Source organism: Nothobranchius furzeri, chromosome 4, assembly GCF_043380555.1.
Source record: "Nothobranchius furzeri strain GRZ-AD chromosome 4, NfurGRZ-RIMD1, whole genome shotgun sequence".
NCBI lineage: Eukaryota > Metazoa > Chordata > Actinopteri > Cyprinodontiformes > Nothobranchiidae > Nothobranchius > Nothobranchius furzeri.
The window spans coordinates 87,548,055-87,570,271 of record NC_091744.1 but is presented as its reverse complement, the minus strand read 5'-3'; the positions used below and the strand labels follow the sequence as shown (position 1 = coordinate 87,570,271).

General features: G+C 41.1%; 1 protein-coding gene across 2 annotated transcripts in view; it reads right to left on the bottom strand.

The window, feature by feature from the left end:
• cdh13 (cadherin 13, H-cadherin (heart)) overlaps window positions 1-22,217 on the bottom strand; it is a 428,096-nt gene that overhangs the window by 56,045 nt on the left and 349,834 nt on the right. For both annotated transcript variants that reach the window (XM_054733486.2, XM_054733485.2), the window contains one exon: window positions 22,181-22,217. This exon is cut by the window's right edge and continues 217 nt beyond it. In XM_054733486.2, coding sequence (XP_054589461.1) covers window positions 22,181-22,217 — 37 coding nt within the window. The remainder of the gene's footprint in view (window positions 1-22,180) is intronic.

Here is a 22,217-nt window from a genome sequence, read left to right as displayed (position 1 = left end):
AGGGATATTACCAAGACTCTCAGAAACACACGCCTTCGTTGACACCGGAGGCTCAGAACTGGGGTAAAGGTTATTTATGTGTGACGGACTTAACTTTACCTTGCTTTGTTCTTGTGCGAGTGCAATATGGTTACGACCTGGTCAAGTAAACATGCTGAAACACGTATCAATAAGCACAGATTAATGAAACATTTCACTATTTTATAATTATAAGTAGCAATAAACAAACATTTATTTAATGATTATTTGACTTTACTAGTTTTGGAGGTTCATCTCTAATTTTAAAATCTTCGTTCTTCTGAAGCAACGAGACTTCGATAAGAAGGTGCTCTGTGAGGGACCTTGAGGAGCGGATGTTATGATGTTGTTATCTCTGTCAGAGCTGCAGGCTCTGAGCTGCAGCTGGTGGATGAAGGCAGGCTGATTTAAAGGGAGCACGTGCAGTCTCGTGTCTCCTTTAGGACCAGATGGTGAATGGTCGAACAGTACCTAGAAACTGACCATTGCTGGGCGTTACATTAATATTAACACTTTTCTTATCAATTTATTTGGTAAATGACAAATTATTTTTTATGCATTCTTAATATCCACATGTTCCTTAATGATGTACTTCCTAAACAAGTGATGTTTTATGGATAAACAACTAAGGAATTGACATAAATACAGAAAGATAGAAATGAATGATTAAAAGTAACTTAAAGGACAAAAGAGATTTCCTTGTTTCCTAATTTCTGAAGTCTCGAGTCATGACTCGGTATCGGCAGATTCTTAAAATCAAATGACGCGGAGTCGGATCGAGAGCAAAGACACCTGATTGGGACATCCCTAAAGCTTTTATTTCCAAACGAATTCAGAACAATGAGAAACATTATCTAAATAACAAGAAAACTAAAATAAAATGAGGAATAAGAAAAAAGTCCAACTGATGATCAGAAGTGAAAAGCAAATCCCACCGCGGTCCTGAGCACGACGTTTTATTGTTTAGTTGGGATTCAGCGTTATGAGTGAGCTTTTATAACAACACACAGCTTCATCAGTGTGAAAGGCAGCACTTCATCCTTTAGTTGTGTCCAAACTCACATCTTCCTTCAATCCTTCAAAATAAGAGTCATTAATACTTGAATGTGTCTCAAAATACTGAAAACACCAGGAAATCTTAAAGCCATACTATACACTTTTTCCATAGTTTTAAATCATCTTCTTGAGCCAATACGCGCTGAAATGGCACTTAGCAAGATGAATGAAGAGTCCATTAGCCCCCTCCGTCCCTTGTGAGCGGGATATCCGTTTTCAGCTTCAGCCTCTCTGGACCGCTGCCCTGAAGTCTCACAAAGTCACACTTTATGGCAATCCATGTTTCCACCTCAGGAACTATAGCTGGCTAGCATTTATTATAACGTGCTTATTATGAAGCCTCAGAACAAACAAGAAAACATGTATCTGATGAAGCTAAAAAACAAAAAGCACATCCAACCACAATAGAAGTCAATCAAGAGTCAAAAGCAGCAGTTTTCTGTTACCCGTATGTTTCAGATGGTCAACACAGCTGATTTGTTTGACGTAGTGATGGACTGCGCCTGTAGAACCTAATGAAGGCTGAGGAGACATTTCAGCAGGTTGATGAAGGTGTTTAAAACACAAGCGCACAGCAGAGGCGAGTGTTTGTTAGGTGTTTATGACAGCAAACTAAAATGGACACTAGGTGGTGCTAAAAGCAAGCCTAAACTGCAAAGTTTCCTCATAAAAAGGTTCACTATGCTCCAGAAATAGCAGCCTTAATTACTGGGAGGTTCGAGACATTTTGAACAAGTTGTGCTCAAGTATTTACTTTATTATGAAACCATTTCTGAAATTTTAAGCTAACAGTTTATCTGGACACTTTAGTATCTTTTCACCATTAAATGATTCTCAGTCGACATAAAACCAAATATTTGTTAATAATTTGCAAGATAAGTTTATTTTCTAATTATGAGACACTCTGCGTAGAAGTTCTGGAAAGGTCTGAGCCTGTCTGCATCACTGAGAACTAAAAGGCATCCAGTACTGAGTCAGACCCACCGTTTCTCCACTCTGCAAACACGAGGACAGTCCATTAGATCCTTTTAAAGTGCAAATTAGGAAGACATTAAAAAGCCATTAAGAATATTCATATCTGGTCCAACGTGTTTATCTCCAAAACCAGAGAAGGCCAAAACAAATCAGTCAACACGAGTCCGAGCGCAAACACAAAGCTCCCCACAGCAAAACACACACATCCCGTTTAAAGCTGCCAAGCGAGAACAAGAGTCAAACACAAAATCAAGCTAAGTTGTCATTGAGTGTTTTTATTATTGCTTCCGCTGGGGAACACTTCTGTTTTAGTTTAGTGCTTACGTTGCAGAAAGTTCAGAATCACGGAGTGAACACTGTGACCCCGTTGGTTAAAGGGAGGGGGGGGGTGTCATTTCATTCCCGAGCTAAACCCTCAGGGCTACTCCGAGCTGCTATAGTTGGCTTCAGCACCCAGTCAGGATGTGTGTAAATGGTTTTGTTGGAAATTGCTCTTAGCTGCAAGAGGACCCAGAGGATGAGGAGAGCAGGAATCTGCTGCGTCCGTCCGGCTGTCACAATGTCTCACTATGGAGATCCAGGGCCAGACGCTGGTACAATACCACCGTCTTTACATTTTTATTTAAGCCTTCTTGAGAAGCAGTGGCTTCACTGTTAGTCCAAATTTAGGGTTTACATCACTTCCTGTTGAAATGCTACCATTAGAGAAACTTTCATTATTGCAAATGTCTATTAAATCTGTGTCCTTCAGGTGAGGAACAGCTGTTTTAGCATGACTAAAGCTGAGCCAGAAACTGAAATGACAAAATAAAAAGTGATCACTAGAACGAGAAATGGTCATAATTATCAAAAACCGAGACTGCGTGGTTTAACGGCTTATTCCGATATAAGGATCCTGATATGGTAGATGGAGTTCCTCTCACCTGATTGGTCAGTTATCGTTTCTCAGCCTGTCAGAGAATCTTAAGTTTGTGGATCAAATGAAAAGGAGAGATTTATGTTTATGTATTTCAGATTTGCACCAACTGGTAATTCTGTTGCATGAGGAATAAACTGTTTTAATCACAGACACGAGCAAACATACGGAGAAAATCTGCAGAAAACGTTGCAAAGGGAAGATATTTACAAGTTATTTAGCTTCTTTTCACTGAGGAAAGAAATTATTCTAGAACATCTATAAATCAACAATAATTCACTGTTGCTGTTTACAGACATGCATGGAACTATGGAGAAAAAGAAAAGCTAAAAATCACTTTTCATATTCTTTCATTTGGCTGATTTAATACATTTATTTGCTGATCCTCCCTTCTGTGCATCACTCTTCTAACACAGAAGGTAAAGATCAAAACTGCTGCTCAACATTTGACCTTTATGGACGAGTCTCTAAACACCAGAGATGGTCGTCTGACCACCAATCAAAACCATCATGGTCTGTTTTTGTATAGCGCTTTTCAGGGTTCTACAACCCCCCAAGGAGCTTTACAACAGTCAGTCCGCCCACCACCAGGAGGCAAGGTGGGTTAGGCGTCTTGCCCAAGGACAACACAACAGCAACATTATCTGGTCTGAGTGGGAATTGAACCCGAGTCCTTCTGATTACTAAACCAACTGTTCTACCTCCTGAGCTTCGGCGGTCTGAATCTGAATCTGAAGAAGAAACGTTTTTATAAAGTGCCTCTCAAGATACAAGTCAAGAGGCGCTTTACGAGGACCAAAATAAAAATAAATGAATAAAACATAAAAAAAATAATTTGGTAATAAAAATGTAAAGAAATTAAAAAATGTGAAGAAAACAAAAATGAAGAAAAGGTAGGTTAAGTTCAAATGTCAGTAAATCATCTGCATCACACCTGGAAGGTTAAGTGCATTGTGCTACTGCTTTAGGATTAGCTGAGCAGCTACTTGTGCTAGCAAGTGATTGAACAGGTGTACCTAATAAAGTGAGCATAAATGCATGAAGTCAGAAAACCCGCCAGGTGTCGCAGGCGCAGCACCGTCCCGGTAAAAGAGACAAAAGGGACTGTTTGAGCTGCTGTAATATTCTTAATGTGTTTTATTTTTATGTTGCATAATTTCACAAAAACTCTGACCCAATTTATCTTAAAATATCTTCACAATTCAAGTGATGAGCTGTGCTTGGGTGCCATGTGATGAAGTACCACTCACAACATGATGACTCGGTTTTATTCATTAAGAGAATCACTAGTAAGCGTGTTAAAAACCTAAATGACAGAAAGTCTGAGAAAGAAGTCTGAACAAGTGAGACGGCGATATCTCTACTTACAATCTCAAATGTAGGTCAAGTTTGAATCATCCGGGAGCCCACACTTCCCAAGCGGCAATCAAACATCTTTGATTACAGAATATCTGCTTTGCAAATGAGCACTTATGTCACACTTGTAATGAAGCAGCCGGCGTCTCCCTCGTGCATCAGGAATGGGAAAGCTCCCACTCGAGCCGCGGAAGATAAGCAGATTTCTAAAGCAGAACACGATTTCTCACATTGCAACTTTCCCTAAAACGAGCCGGAGCAGTCCGTTGGCCAACCGGAAACGCAGCTCCAGGAAGAGCTGACCATTGTTCAGCATCGTCTAAACAAGTAAAGTTTGCTATCTGGACGTTTACCAGCTGCCTGCGGCGTTTGGACTAAAGAATCAGAGTGAGATCCGTGTAAAACTCCCTGAAATATGTGCTGCGTTTAACAGATTGGCTGTTAAATCCAAGCCTGTTTTCCCGCTGACCATTAGTGAGTCTGACTGGCATGGTGGATATTCAAGCCTTTGCCTCCCAACTCAAAATGTGCATCATTAAGTTTCACAACACAACCCTGTCCATGTGGGACGCCCTGTCAAGCCATGCACACGCGTAGGTGAGGTTGTTATGTCGTGGTGCTGAGCCTCAGCCGCTGGACCACTTAGCATCAAATTTACACAATAAGGAACATAAATGCACAGAACTAGGGCTGGACCATATAGAAAAAGTATACAGATAAAACAAGTTTTACATTGATTAGTATCGATAATTATAGAAAACATATTATGAAAATAGTAGAAAATACATTTAACGTGCAGCCTTAGCCATTTTTAATGTTTTTTTTTGGTATATTTATTTTTTCTCTGGCACTTCTCGCAGACATCTCGCTGCCTCACGCTCTGTTTTGGCTTGAGTGAGGTAGGTGTGTCCTAGTCTGTGGTTTTGATTGGTTAGGAGTAAGTAGTGAGTCTAGTGTGCTGCTACCTGATAAAAGGTTGTAATGAAAAAAGGAAACGTCATCAAAGTTTGATCGACCCATTGTTTTCTCTACCGCACCACATGTCCATCGATAGATGTATGGAACTACTGAATTATCGTCCAGCTACACACAACATAACAGAGTTGGTACCATTTTTAATCATCATGCAGCTTTTTCTATCTTTATTCATAGAGGGAAACAATATTTTAGTGAAAAATGTGACGCATCATTTCTTCTTCTGCAGGTGAGGATGAGCTGTCTGAGGGTTCAAATCTGTGCAGGAACACCGTTTTCTCCGATTAAGATGTCCAACGCAAGCTAAAGGTTGTGACTGCTAACAAGACAAACCGCCCGCGTGGCTCCAGGTGAATCCAACTGCTTCAAACAAATGATGACTAGAAATATCAGGAGAGAGAATCAGTTTAAATATTCAAAAGGGCTCAACTAACATCTGCTCTCCACCCGATGAGCTGACCATCGTGCAAATATTAAATAATAATCATATATATTAGTGACACACATGTCAGCACCGCAGCAGAAGCTTAATCCTGCAGTTTTACGTTTCACTTAAACACAAATGCAGTTGATGGAAATGACAGCACATTACAGAAAAAAGCTATTACTGTATGCATTTGTCTCACCACCATCTTTGCTCCCCCCCCCCCCCCACCTCTGACTCGTTCCCTTGTTCATTCTGTCGAGCCTCTCAGTGGGTTTGTGCTTATCGTACTGTTTATCTGCTGTCCTCCCTCTCCCACCAGCCAGATCCTCGTCTGATTGGAGCCCAACTTTCTGTGAGATGGGAGACGACACAGAACTGGTGCTAACAGTGAGTTTCCATCAGAGAGCTGCAGTGTGTGTGTGTGTGTGTGTGTGTGTGTGTGTGTGTGTGTGTGTGTGTGTGTGTGTGTGTGCTATAGATATGAGAGCATCAATCAAGAAAAGCCCTAAAAGAAGCGAGGTAGCGTCGACTCATGTTTGGCTGCAGCGGCAGTGCCCTTCATCCAGATTTATCGAAGCGAGGAGGGGAAACACAAAAGGGAAGAGGGCGAAGCAGGCAGACGGGATCAAAAATCAAGATAAGACAGGAACACCAAACTGTGAATAGACTTGGTGTGTACTAAAAAATGCTCCACTCTTCACCGATGTTTACCTTGAGTCTACTTGAGAATCCAAGAGTGGTAATCTGAGATTAGACTTGTTTAACAAACGTTTTTTTCGATAACTAAAAGGAAGTCGATGCCGGATGAGGTCTAACTTGTTGGAATGAGACAGTTTTGTACCCCATCTGTTTTAGGTTTGATTTCTTTGCATAGAAGAGTCTCAGAAACACCCCGCCATCGTGAGATGAAGTAAAATGAACGTCTTCATGTCTCAGAAAGATTTGGCTCATTTACAGTTTTGGCTCCTGAAGCCTCACCGCATCCTCGTGTCTTCAGAGATTACACAAGCGTTTTAGAGAACTGGACCTTCAGTTGCTTTTAGATTATTCAGAAATCTCTACAGAGAATATCTAAAACTATTTTCCTCATCTGTGCACGCCGGTCTTTTAGTTTCAGCTGCTGACTTTGTGTTAACCCATTTGTGCCCATTTATTTTTCTTCAGAGTCGTAATGCATCTCATTTTATCAGTTACGTCGCTCTGAATCATGTTAGATCTGTTTTTTTCAATGATGTACTTTTTTGGGAGGAAAATGGCATCTTTATGACTGCAGCTATTGTTGCCAGTGGTCACACAGCTCGTCAGTAGGTGAAAGGTCACCTAACAATAGGAACAGAGAAGTAATGATAATATCGTTATAACCAGAGCCGACCCTGGGGCATTATTTTCACTGGGCAATATTTTTCCTAAATGAAGTCTGCTTAAAGTTCTCACGTTCAAAAATGGAAAGAAGAATAAACAAGTAAAAGAAAGCTATGATTGAACTATTAGAGAACCCCAAATGCAGGTGTTTTGATGATCTTAGGTGTGGAGAAATATCAGCGAGTTCTTAACTAGGAGCTTCAGTCTAAAGCTGCTCAACCGTAACATGAAAAATGCAGTTTCATTCATAAAAACGGAGATGAAAACATTGGTTCCCCACTTTTGGTCCACATCTTTCTCACTCTTCTTCTCCTGCTCTGTCAACAAGATGCCGTGTCCTGTGTGCCCGGTGTGGGCATGGATGATGATGCGGGTTCATGCGATCAGCCTGAAAATGCGTTAATAATTAAATAACAGTTTAATCCAAGCTGTTCCTTCATTCATTCATTTAGAAAAGGCTGATAATTAGGATTATTTTGTTGTCCCTGAGAAGTCATTTAAGACTCAGTCTCTTTGTTGGAGTAGACTCAATAATTGAGTTAGTTTGTCTTTTTTCTCTCTTTTTTGGCCAAAACTGCAATAAAGTCATTAAAATAAATATAAAATATTTCTGTAGAGGATCCTAGTTGTTTCCTGTTGCTATTCCTGCCAACAGATGTCTTTATGTCACACTTCTGTTACTGATCTCTGATCAGTACTTTTTACCCAACTCCTGCTGTAAACCGGTATGAACCAGGATCCATAAATACCAGCTGACAAGCTGGTGCCAGAGCTGCTTATGAATGGCGGTCCAACATGTCCCAGCAGTCTGTGGTCTGCCCTGGAGTCTGGATTTAATTAGGCTCTGATTGATGCAACTCTGATGGCGTGGATAGAAATCATGCCCGACTCTTTTTTCATTCACATTTAAGGCATCTTGGAAGGAGAACAGTGCTTTTCAGACACTTTGAATCAGGCAGACAACAGAATGTTGCACCTAAACATTCATTTTTCAACCTTGAAGCTCATCTGAACCCTTGCCTCAGACGCGTGTCTGGAAATAAAATAATAGCTGATTGCAAACGAGTTCTGAGAAAGAAAATCGGATCATTTCAATTGGAGGACTGCATTTCAGGAGCAGCACATCACAGCACTGAAGGCATTTACTTTATTAAATAAGAGAACAATCAAACAAACAATAATGCTTCCTTTCTTTTGGTTTTCTTCATCCTGGAGCCAGGCCGAGAGGAACGGAGGACATTCTGCTTGGAAACTATCGTGCTTCAAACATAAGTGATTCCTTTGTGCTGACCAGCAGAGACCTCCGTCAGCCCTCCTGAGCCGGATTTCAACTTGAAACCAGCTGAGCTGCCCAGTTTGGGCCAAACATCGCTCCAGGCCATGTGGACAAATTGCCCATGTCACACCTGTTCATATTTCTTGTCCATATCAGCGCAGAGCAGCAGGTCTATGTGGGGAAATAAATGTGGCCCCACAATGAAAGGAGAAAGCAAACGTTGGCACACATGGCACCAGCTATCTGTCACAGGCAGTCAGTGGTTCGTCTTCATTTGTGTCGAGACATTAAACATAAGAAGTTAGTCTGAGTGATTTTTAACGTGGAATAACGATGATGGAGAAGTTGACCTTTCTCTTAAGGTAAAACAGTTTTATGGTCTATATAAAACATCTTCTTTGAGTCTTTTGCACTAAATCTAGTTCAGCAGTTTTATTCTTGACAGTTTCAGTACCTTCCAGAATGAGCCATTTCAGGGTCACAGGGTCACTTTAAGGAAAACAAGCTGGAGCTGACCACGCCCACCCATCCCCCACTCAGGCTGCTATAGGCTTAGAAGCTACGACATCTGGGAGGGGCTCAGAGTAGAGCAGCTGCTCTTCCAGCAGCATCTCTCTCTTGCATGTGAGAAGTGGTTTTACTCTAATTTCCCATTTGTGACATCACAAATGCTCCTGTAGCCTCCTCTGTCACTGGTGTTTCATCTCCCTTGTTAGTGTTGATTGAACTCACCTGCCCCGCGTTACCTCACCCACCCTCACCTTTGTTTGTGCTGGTCTGTGTCAGATCCTCGTCTTGTCTTCCCATCATGTCATTCTACCCGCCATTATGCAAATAACTCAGCTCTTTCTTACTTGTTTTAAGCAAATGATCCGGGAATCAAACTCACTGACATTTAACAGATGGAAGGACTTTTTTCTCGTTTGGAGTATTTAGAGAGGAGACCCACACTGCAGCGTCAAAGTTAGAAAAATGTGAGTTTAGCATAAAATGGCTTCTTTAAACTTTCCAGCTGCGAGCTGACCTCAGCATGTGAGTGGGCAGGTATCAGTAAGCAGCAATAACATCAAGTATAATAATAATTTGTAATAAAAAGTATATCAGCTGGTGTGTTTGGGTTAAAGGCAAGAAAAGTGATGGGAAAACCTGACTATAACAACTCACACAAGCAACAGATTTAATCTTCTGAATGTTTAATTTTCACTTTGACTTTCTCCTTTTGTGTCTTCGTCGCTGGCAGCCTCAGAGACGACTGCCTTTGTTCCCGGTTCTGTTTTCACTTTTAAGTCAGTGATAAGTGCCTCTCCTCTCATCTGAAATGAAACCGCGTGAGCGTGCTGCTGAATCTTAATTTTAAACATATGTCTGATCTCCCGTTTGCTCGACCTCAAAAAGCCTCAAAGCCTCTTTTTGCCTCTTTGCAGCCCACTTGCTATTGTTTAGCAGCGAGCCGCTCAGGTAAAGTCGGGCTGAGGCTCTCTGCCAGATCCAGTCTACACATGCAGATGCTCCGCCGAGCACGCCGAACAAAGACCTGCCGCCACGACTTAACGAGAGTGGCGTGTGTGTGTGTGTGTGTGTGTGTGTGTGTGTGTCAGACAGACACAGCAGCATGCAGATGACGCAACAACAAAATACACAACTGCTTCTTCACGCTCGCATGGAGAGACACCACAGGGTGTAATGTTGCTGATATAAATTATCAAGCCTGAGTACCATGACACAGGCTGAAAAAGCCCTCATCACAATAAGGTGCAAAGTAGCACCTCTCTCCGTCATTTGAAAACAATGAAACTGTAATTAACAGGAAACAAACAAAAAAATATTCTCCTCCTGCTTCACAGCACATCGTCCTTTTTCTCTCCTCTTGGCACTTTTTAGGATTGTTTTAATTATATTCTGGCACGCTGGCTGCATGACTAAAGCTTTATTTTCTGCCTACATCTCTACCCACACACCGACTTATTTCTTCCCTTCACGTGCGCTTGCCTGACTTTACTGAGCTGAAATGAGGCACAAATCAAACATGTGATTAGTCTGAAACCAGCTTCTTCACAAAGAGGAAAAGGGACACAAGCCAGTAACAGGATAATTCACGTTTGCATTAAAAAGATGAAGTTATAGCTTTCTCTGTGGTTTCCACATTTTATAAATATGAAACAATTACCTCATCCACAAATATCCAGCTCTAAATGTCACTCTACACCTTACACATAGGTCTGGTGTTAATGGGATAAAAATGCCCGTCACTGGGAATGATCCCTCCAGCTTGGAAAGAAAAAAGACCTAAAAAAGTCAGAAACAATGTCAGAGAGTAACAGCTACACCATGCTAAATGCCAATTTGATTCCATTTTAGAGAGCGTGTAGTCAAACCCGTTTAAATAGTTGTTATAGAAACTCAGAGTTTTTATGGCAGACTGTCTGCAGGCTAGAAGGACTCAGACAAAAATACTACAACCGGCTGAGATTCCTCCTCCTCCTCATCATCATCATCATCATAACTACTGTGTTACAAAAAAATTCTCCATATTCAGCTGAGGATGCCTGTGCAAAGCGACGGATTTGATAACAGGGTCTCTTTGAGAGTGCACGTCAGATTTAAGTAATAAATGATGACGGAAACTTTTTACACCTTAAGGGTTCGGGTTAACTTTCATATAACTTTCATTCAGTCACATGGTGCTCATTAAATGATGTAAAACTAAGAATTTTTAAGCAACCATTTTTTAAGCTAGAGATTTAACATTGATCTCAGTGATTGCTGCGTTAGAAACTTGACCAGTTTCATGTTTGACACCACTCTCCTTTCCTCTGCTGACCAAAAACTGCACTTGATAGATTTGTGGAGTTAGAAGGTGTCCTGAGGGTGGGGGGTGGGGGTACCGGCTTTACGGCAGAATCTTGTGTCTGTTCTAGTCTTGTTAGATCTCAGTGCTGCCTTTGACACAGTTGATCACAATGTTCTTTTAGAAAGACTTGAACATGTTGTAGGGATCAAAGGAACAGCGTTAGGCTGGTTTAAATCCTACCTGTCTGACAGATTTCATTTTGTAAACGTACATGACAAATCGTCTTCATACTCCAGGGTTACTTGTGGAGTACCACAGGGTTCAGTGCTTGGACCAATTCTTTTTACTATCTATATGCTCCCAATTGGTAAAATCATTAGACAGCATGGGATAAACTTCCACTGTTATGCTGACGATACTCAGTTATATTTATCCATTAACCCTGATGAACCTAATCGGTTGGGTAGATTACAGGCTTGTCTTGAGGACATAAAAAATTGGATGACTCTTAACTTCTTGCATTTAAATCAAGAGAAGACGGGAGTTCTCATCTTTGGACCAGAAATCCAGAAAAGGAAATTGCTTAGCCAATCACCTGACCTGAATGGCATTACATTAATCTCCGAGAACAAAGTAAGAAGCCTTGGTGTTATCTTTGACCAGGACATGTCATTCAAATCCCAGGTTAAACAGGTTTGTAGGATTTTCTTTTTCCAAACATCACCATAATTTCTGTGTTCAGTTAAGTTTAGTGCAGGTTTTAATAAAATATACCGATTACTACACATCTGCTAGAGTCAACATTCATGTTCATGTTTTGTTGTTTTGGAATCGGCTGAAGTGTTATAAGAAATTATTATTATAACGAAGAGGACGGCGAACATCAACGAGAAATAAAGCAAATAATAGAAACCAATTTAAAGTTAAATAAAGTTACATTACAAATAATGAAACGCCAACAATAGGGCTGCAACAACGAATCGATAAATTCGATGAAAATCGATTACTAAAAGCGTTGGCAACGAATTGCGTCATCGATTCGTTGTGTCGCACAACTCTTCCAAAAGCTCTTTCTAACCCTAACCCTAACCATCTCACAGCTGAAACAAGCATCCTTAATAATCTGTGCACAGGAAGCTTACCGATGCTGTAGTAAAACAAAAGGTATAATAATTTATTATTAATAAAACCTTGTTGCAGCACTAAAGCAGAAACATTAGATTTTGCAATAAATATGCAAAATATTTACATATGAATTGTTTTAGAGCCCTTTTATTGGCAGAATCTGATATTAATTTAGTTCTTACAAAAAATGGGTCCCAACATGGTTTGTGTGGCGTTGCCATAGTGTGACGTCATAGGCACAGATCCCCTGTCCTCTTGTTTGGAAATGGAAATATGGTCACCCTATATTAAACAAACTGTCCACCCGGGCTTTAGCGCTGCACAGAGACGCTTCGCTGCCTATGACTGAACGTCAGTTGAGAGTCAGTCTCATGCAGACTGACCAATGAAGAGAGGGCCTCAAGTTAAGACCCTCTCCTCATTGGTCAGTCCACACGAGGTGGGTCAAAGGTTACTCTGGGCGGGTTACATGTTGTCAGGCATTCAAGTATTGAGTATATTTACTGCATATTACAGTAATATATTCTGTATGTGACCACATTATGGTGATCCTTGGGTCGTGATGATGGAGCCCTTGAATATTGTTGCCCAGGGTACAACAAAGTGTAAATCTGGCCCTGGTTCCGCCGTCACATTCCCGCAGAAACTGGTTGATCACACCGGGGCCAGACTACTAGCATGTGGTTTTACAACCACAATGTCCTCAGAAGCAAAAACGCTTTTAAAAGGGAGGGAGGAGTCCTAACTGTTGCTGCAGGCGTGTTGTGTGAGAGTGCAGTTATATACTGGTTAATATATTTTTGGGTTCAGTTGCTTTCATGTGGCCTAATGTGAGTCTATTTGGGATCATTGGAATGATCAGCAGCATTTCTTGATGTGACTTTATGGCAGTTGCCCAGGGCATCATCGCAAGGAGGATGGCATTCATTTACTTTTGTTTTATTTGGTATTTTTTCAGTCAGTTTTGGAAATGGTGATTAATTTTGATTAATTCACAGCCTATGTTTAATTACATTTAAAATAAATGTCAGCAGATGAGATCAAACAAAACAGATGAGAATTGCCCTTAAGCTGTTTAACTTGGACCAAGCATTTTAGGTCACAGATAGGTGTAGCTTAGGGTCTCTGTCTATACGCCTTATAAGACAATTTAGGTGATGACATGTTGTTTTTCTGCTATTGAACTGTTTTCTAATAATGTTGTGTTAAATAAAGTGAAGGAAGGAGAGAAATAACGTTTCCCTAGCAGTTTTTAAAAATTTCCGCATGTAATCCGATTAATCGATTAATCGTGTCGAGACCCCGTCCAATTAATCGATTATCCAAATAATCGTTTGTTTCAGCCCTAGTGACAACTTCACCATGTTGCACCTCTAGAGTTTGAGATTTTGTTTTCATTATGAAATAAATAGTTACTAAAGTTTATGTTCATGTTTATATTTTAGGGACAATAAATCTGTTTTCAATATAAACAAATGTAGTTGAAATGAAAGGTTCAGGTCATGAAGTATTTAGAAGTATTTTTTTCTTTAGTGCAGAAACACCGGCACACATATAACGTTGTGTAAAAAATCCCCCGGAATATTTTCCAACATTGGAAATCTAAACAGCCTTAATTTGTCTCCGATGCAGATTTAAACTGACGAAGCATAAAACGTGCAAAAAATCAGATTAAGAAAAAATAACAAAAAAAATTCCCAATCTCAAACCTGCTGTTAGGTGTAAGATTAAAATAATAAATGATGAACTTTGGTGCTAACCTGGGAACCACTGACATTTGAAAAACATTTCCTCTGTGTGAGCCCTTCAGGTATCGCTTCTGCAGGTTTAAACATGATGAAAACATTTACTTTATTGTAATTTATGCGATATGTCCTGGCTTCATGTGAAAAAACATTTAGAATTTGTTTTGTTTTAGCAAATAATAATGTGGCTTCTTCTTTCCTCTTGTATTAAATCGTTTAAAAATTCAGTAACACCCCCGCTGCTTCCTTTTAACTCCACAAGTGGAGCTTTTTTCCTCTTTTGGTTTTTTTCTTCTGTCAATTTTTCTGCAGCAAACCAACTATTTCCAACTGATCTGATCACAGCATCAAACCCTCTGCAAGTTAGCCGTCGCAGCATCCATCACTCTTGTGGTTCGCCTGTCTGTCTGCTCATTGATCTGTCTCACCTCCTCCTTCCTTATCTCTTGGCTCCTGAAAGCTGCCTGCCTGTTTTATGGCTGACAGTCCAGCGCTCCATCCTCCTGCTTTTAAAGTCTCGTCCCTTTAAACCTGAACAGGACCAGAGTGAGAAGTGGAAGTGGACAGGTCGCTGCTGAATAATGGATGATCCAACTGCTTCAAATTCTCACTTTTTCCAACCCAGGAAGTAAAAAAAAAAGGAAAAGTAACTTAAATGTATTTGGAAAGAGATGGGGAATTGACACGAGGTTTTATGTAGAAACTTACAGAAACAGAACAGTTTCTTTTGCCACTGGTGAGAAAAAAGTCAGATTACGGTGATTTAAAGACTTTGTAGTTTAATGGATAAATGAGGTCAAAACCTTTAGATAAAGGGGTGAAAATCCTCGCCTGTCCTTTCTATCATAACCAGTAAAAATGAGATATTAATAGGAAATCGGTCCATATCCCGTCACTGAGAGCAGGTTCTGTCTGGTTTTTCTATCAGGCATCAGTTACATCAGTGTAAATAGTAATTTGGCAGCTGATAAGTCGTGTTAATGGAAATGAGACCTAATGAGATTAGCCAAACTTTCTTAATGACTCTTCAGATTATGTGCTCCCCTCTCTGCAGCACGACGGCGTCAGAAGTGCACCAAAAGTTCAAGAGTGGATTTGGAGAATTTCAGAGTAAACAGTCTGACTAAAGAGTTTAATGTAGTATTTAATTACTACGTCTTTTAGATTCAGGGAAACAAAAATCATCTTGATGCACCAACTTATGACCTCAGGAGGAAAGAATCGTTGGAGTGAAGGGATCTGTTCACATTTAAAAAACAGCTTCACTCTCTCCCTTCCTCTGTGTCGTGTTGGTCTGACGTCGCGGTCTTCTTCAGGTTTTCCATTAAACATCCTCATTCCCAGCTAAAGCCCTGAAGCAGTCAAGAGGACTCGAGAACTACCTCAGCAGAAACACGAGACAAATCCCTGAAAGTCGAATGGTTTGGCCTAAATACTAAGACGGATGTAAACCACTCACTGTTGCTATAATTATGCACCTTGAGAGTTTGAGAGTGAGCCAACCTCTCAGTTTGCTGGAGATCATCATAGCGACACATAAAAAAACCTTTCTTTTTCTTTTTGCTGTGAGCCCAGTTTTAATTGGTGATGTAGAATAATTCCAGTAAACCTTGATGGTTCCATCATGTGCCGCTGTCATCGCAGACACGTGAAAAAGACACACTGTTGGATGATTACTGACCTCTAGGCCCTACAGAGCTTGCTTCCAGCTGTAAATGAGAATAATTATTACGTTGGCCGAGCTGTGACGACTTCATTGGCTAACAACCTGCAACATGAGGGGAAAGCTGTCTAATACGCTGAATACTGACATGGTCCTAATTTACCGTGCTTGAGTGATATTGCACAAGAAACCAGGTTATTAGGAAGCTTCATCCAGCTTACGGCTGTTGGAACCTGCAGTCTCTACACTCATCAGTACACGAGCATGCTCTCTTTATTAGGAAAATTACTTTAAAACGGATATCTATGGAAACACCGGTGTCATTCATAACCAGACAAGTAAAATATTTTCTTTGCTTTACTGTTTTTAAACAAAGCTGACTGAGAATATGCGATAAAACAAGACCTCAGTCTGACATGATAGAGACGAACGAGGTGCAGGATCTAAAGAAGTGCAGCTCTCTCCCCAGCGTGTCAAAGCTGTGCACGTTTCAGGTAAAAGGTGGAAGCAGCTGTGCAACGTGCCCACGGAGATTTTCACACCAGTTGCAGTGACATTTGATGCCTCGGGCAAGTTCTGTCTTATAAATGAGTGCCAAGGTGTGCAGAAGGAGGTTGGAGGACTGGAAACGGGATCGGTGGCAGGGCGGTCTTTAAGGAGACCAGGACTCAGCTCCGAAGTCAGAGCTTTGAAATGCTTTCATCACTCGCACACCGTGTTCAATTCTCTTCAGCAACCAAACTTTATTAGAAACAGGGATGAACTGCAGTTTGAGTGGTTGGAAGTGGTTGTAAAGCCATGCTAAAGGCTGATTCGCTTTTAAAACGACCAAAACGTCGCTAAAAGGAAAACCTGTCATATCTTTAAAAACAAGGAATATAAAGAGAAGAATGTCAATCAGACTTGAGTTTACATCCACACACGGCAGCCTGAGGCAGTCTGATCAGTCAAACTAAAAGTCATGGAAATGCAAACCACAGGACAGAAAGAGCTGTAACATCAGCAGGAGCTGAATGTGTAACATCTGTTTACAGACACTACAAACCAAAGAAAAAACTAAACACTCTACTTTATAAATGGTGGATTTTTGATGGATGTTTTCACGCGTCGCTGTGGTGCACAACACTGACCAAAGCTCACACGACGAAAGAGAAGGGATGAAGACATTCTAACGGCTCAGAGAGGAAGTAGAGAAGTCAAAGCTTTAGTGTGCTCGTGGTCAACGAAACACTCGACCTTCTGACCCCAAACCCAGAGAGTGGATTCTGCGTATTTCAGCAGGTAAACTCAGAGATGTCTGTCCAGGGAAAAACTCAATCCTAAGGTTCTGCGTTGAACCCTGAGGCGTCCAGGACTCTGGGAGAGAAGCTGCAAATGCAGGTGGAGAGGTTTTAACGATAACTGAGGATGGCTGAGAAACCCAGAGAAGCACTCCAGTAAAAAACTACATACCAGTTGTTGAGGGCGACAGCTGCCAGTTCAGATGTCAGACATTTAGTCTAACAGCATTTACAGCCGGTGAAAACAGCCTGAATCCATAAACCGTGCAAGAAAAACAAACCAGATAACGTATATATGATATATATTTTTATACTATAAAACAAGGGTATGCAGTCATTGTATCAGAGGTCATGCCAGCTGGCTGCTGCACTCTCAATCACCATCTCTGGATGATGACATTCTGCTAAAGCAGGAAGGAAAAGATTTGGTGTCTCTTGTCCCGCCCAGATTTTAATCCTGTTTGCATGAGACTGAGTGTGCTTGTGGGTAAAGCTTCAGCCCCAGAGGCCTCAGACAGGAGACTTGCACAGGTTTAAAACACATCCAGCCTCTGCAGTCACTGTGACTCACAGGAGGACACTAAAGTGCAAACAGCTCAGCTCTTTGTTAAATCGAATTTTGTTGTTTCTTTGCACAAAAATCAAATGAATGCAATGAAAACACAAATTTCCATCGTTTAAAACTAACTAAATGCAGACTGCACACACTGTTTGTTCGTGTGTGTGTGTGTGTGTGTGTGTGTGTGTGTGTGTGTGTGTGTGTGTTTGTGTGTGTGTGTGTGTGTTGTGTGTGTGTGTGTGTGTGTGTGTGTGTGTGTGTGTGTGTGTGTGTGTGTGTGTACTATAGATTTTGACTAGAGGCTCAGACAGATTGTGTTCCATGTCAAGTGCATTTGACCTGCTGAACCCAGGGGGCAGATGCATCTAGATGCACACACACACACACACGCGCGCACACACACACACACACACACACACACACACAAACACACACACAGTTATGCAGACAAGGACACAGAGAAGTAAGTGAGCACGTTTCTCACCTCTTTCCTGTTTGTTTTTGCTATTTTAGTCGGCTCTCCTTCACAGCGTCCTTAACCTGTCTGCAGGTGTTGGTTACGACACATCAAAGCCACTGTTACTGCCAACGTGTCAGAATGATGAAACAACAACCAACACAGGGGCCATGAAGGGAAGAGATACATGCTGAAGATAAGAGGAACCAGGAGGAGAGTGGGATCTCTTCAGTCTTTTTACATTTTCAGGTTTTGTCTTCTTACATTTAAATTTCTTGTGCAAGGATTCATTACACATGTGAGTGAAAAGCTTTTCTAACCCAACACTTGTGGCAACAACAGATGAAAAACCACATTTTAGATAAAAAATCAGCTTTTATGAAAATGCCACGCCCATCACTAACACATCATTAGGAGAATTCTTCCTTCTATTGGCCGAGGGTTACTTTAGATGCTTCAACTTCCCTGGAAAGGCCACACAACATATATGTCCGTGAAAATGAAACTCCACACATCTGATCGGCACGTTGGGACAATAATCGGTTAACTTACTTCACAGCATGATGCTATTCTAGTAACTAACAGGGACATTTTCACACCTTGTAGTTTATCCAACCTTCTTATTTCCATGCAAACAATCGTCTAAACAAGTGAACTGGTATATCTGCAGTAATAAAGCAGCAAAACTGAGCTGAAGAAATCTAAATGCTCTTCTTCATGCATGTTTTAACTGAGCTTGTTGTTACAGCTTATTTAAGGAATACGGTATTTGGATGACATGTTTGGTGAATTTAGGACAAAACAAAGCTAATAGAGAATGGGACGGCACTGGAAATGAGGTCCACCACTAAGAAAAACAGAAACTAAGTAAAGGTCACTCGCCTTCTAATCACTAAACTGTCATTTTCAAGAAAACCAAAGTGAAAGACCCATCAGTCGTCATCACTCACTGGTGAAGTACATCCATGCATTTGACCCATTCCCGTCAGGAGCACCTTGGGAACTATTTGGTGTTTTACCCCCGACCCAATCCCTGAAAGTTGAGGGTCAAGAAGGAAGGTATTGGGTCCAATTCTTAAAGTCTTTGATATGACCCGACCGGATTTGAACCCTGACCTCTCAGTACCAGGGTGGACACTCTACCACCTAGAGTAATCAGAGTAATCAGAGTAATTCTGCATCCCAGTCTTAGAAACTAACGTCCTGTCATCACAAATCCCATCAGTCCAGGTTATGTATCCTTAGGAGATGTGTTCCTCCAAACTTCTTCTACCTAAACCGGTGAAGCTGCTGAGTTGTGGAAACTTTATTGGGCTTGATTAACTGTCTGTGTTTCTTCAATCATCTAATTATTCCCATTAGGCCCAGATGAAGCCCCGATATGAACAGGTTTTGCCCTAGTTTCATCCTAAGCATCATGAACAAAAGGTTTATAAATGTACGGGATTAAGATGTAATCATTTGGTATAAAATTAGACGGTTAGTGAAAAGCCCAATCAGAGAAGACTAAGTCATCAATATAGATAAAAATTATCACACACCATACAGTACGTGGTGAGAGAAACGGGACAGAAGCAGCTAGCTGAGCCCGTCAAGTCCTGCAGCTGGAGACACGTTTGTCCCGTCTGGACTCGTGAAGGAGCAGGATGTGGTGACTGGTTACAGCTGCTGACGGACGGGACGATCAGCAGCGGTTAAAGGTTGGATGGAAAGTACAAAAAAACGGTTGTTTGTATTGAAGGAAACCTTTTAGGCCATTTACTCTCTGACTGATACTTAAAATCAGTGTTCGAATGAAGAATGTTAGAATGAGGTTTTGGAATATTTCTGGAGGTCTCCGTCTTTACATTTCATTTTTCAGTGACATCAGCAGCACACTTTTATTCTTTAACAACACTTTGGAGCATCAAAAGGATTGAGTGGCAATGGTTAAAAAAGCCAGCCGCTTTAGAAAGAGCCCTGACATCTGAAAAAAATCTGACTGTTCAATTCTGGTAGCTTGTTTTAAACGTGGTCCTCATCTGGCCAGATTAAGCACACATGGCTGGTTGCCTTGTGTTGTTATTTATTTACTGAAAACAAATCCAGCATGCAGAAAAATAAACAAGCACAATCTGATAGAAGTAAAGGTGTTTAACTCAATGAAGTCAGCAGCTGAACATCCATCAGAGAAGGGTCATAAGGTCATCTCTCATCTAGTTCTCCAGGAAACAGGATTTGAAAAAAATTAAACCAAAATAATTTTTACAAAATGAAATAAAAAAGGGAAAAATGAAAGTATCATTGGCTGTATAAAGTCTACATGTCAGCATGCTTTGAGTTTCAAAAGTTGATCAAATTCAGAATTCTGTTAGCATGGAGGTGGAGCAGTTATGATATGGGTTTGTATGGCTGCCTCTAGCTACATTGCAGATATTCAGAGCGTTTACAGGCGCATCAGAAAAGCCGACCGTTGCCCAAAATAGACTGACATCGTTTTTTTTAAATGCACGTAAACGCGTTAGTCTTCCTCAAGCCAAACTGGTTCTAATCATGTGCCAGATAATGCATCTGCAGGTAAACGGCTCAGTCGAGCTGATACCAGGAACTTATGAAAGTGACAAGACAGCAGAAGCGGTCTTCTGAGAATATGTAACATGTGTAACACGTGTAACACGTGTAACACCATCAAACAGTACAGCGCGTAAAGAATCGTCTGCTGCAGCGTTGTTGTCCAGTCCTTCAGCCGTTGTACATATCCAGGTTTACTCCATCTACGTCACTCCCACTACCATTGGTTTGGTATTTGTGTTGCTATAAGCTAACCGGAGTAATGCAGACATCACAGGGCGCATGTCGCCACCTACTGTACCGGAGTGGAACAAACATAATTTCAGAGTTTGGGTTTCTAATGTTAAAGTAAAGTTAAAGTTAAAGTCCCATTAGTTGTCACACACACAGGTGTGTGTGACAACATTTGTTCTCTGCATTTGACCCATCCCCTGGGGGAGCGGTGAGCTGCAGACACGGCCGCGCTCGGGAACCATTTGGTGGTTTAACCCCCCCAATCCAACCCCTTAATACTGAGTGTCAAGCAGGGAGGCATTGGGTCCCATTTTTTCAAAGTCTTTGGTATGACCCGGCCAGGAATCGAACCCTGATCTCCCAGTCTCAGGGCGGACACTCTACCACTCGGCCACTGAGCTGGTTATAATGTATGTGTAAGCTAGGATAAAGGGTCCCGGTCTTTTACTTTAGGTCACTCTAGACCCACTAGATGCTCGAGTAAACACGCTGATTGAGTCAAACATTAATAATTATGTGATAATTTAATGAAAACCCGGACTTAAATCCAACTTAACATCTCTGATTAATTCAATCTAAACAAACCTAAACTCACTGCGAACCAAATTCTTTTAATGGTGGGTCGTAGAAATTCCAACATTGTCACTGGCTTTTATCATTTGTTTTTAATAGCTTTTATTTGTTTATTTATCTTTTTATTCAATGTGTTGTTTTTATTACTACTCTGGTTTTTATGTCCTGTTCAGCACCTTGAGCCTCCACTAGGGTGGTAGGAGATGCTTTATAAATACATTGAAATTGAATTGGATTTTACCAGGATTGTGTGTATTTAGGTAATTAAATGTTTCGATGTTTAAATGCTCATTTAAGATCTAACTGCTAATCTCAGTCATCCACCATCAACTTAAGGGACAGTCAAGCTTTTCAGCGTTCTTATGAGACTCTGTTGAAGCGATTTGTGCTGAAATCTCCTGTTTTCTACAGCAGACAAGGTGATGAATTAAATAATAGTCCTTCACTGGAAGTCTGTGATTCTCCTTGAACTATAGTTGTCTTTTAGGTTTCCCCAACACTATCTGTTCATAGAGCATGAATGCAAGACAAACCAGGGATGAATTAGGTCTGAAAGCCAGTAGATGTAACTGTTAGTTCCCCATCGTGTGAAGTGCAAGTACAGCGTGTAAAGGTGGCTGAATGGTCGTTTGTTTTCTGCTTCATGCCTATGAGTTGCACGACTCTGGGTCTTTCAGCGGGCTGGGGTGAACAGCTCCGGTGCTGGAACGACGAGGGCACACACCAACAGAAAGCACCAACGCTCTGCTGTAATAGACTGTAACCATTTAAGTCACATACGAGCGTCTGGATTACGGGAGAATTCTCTAAAGGAGTGAATAAAAAAGTTTTTTTTATCTTACCTGATGCTCTGCATCTCTAGTATGTCTGGATCCGTAG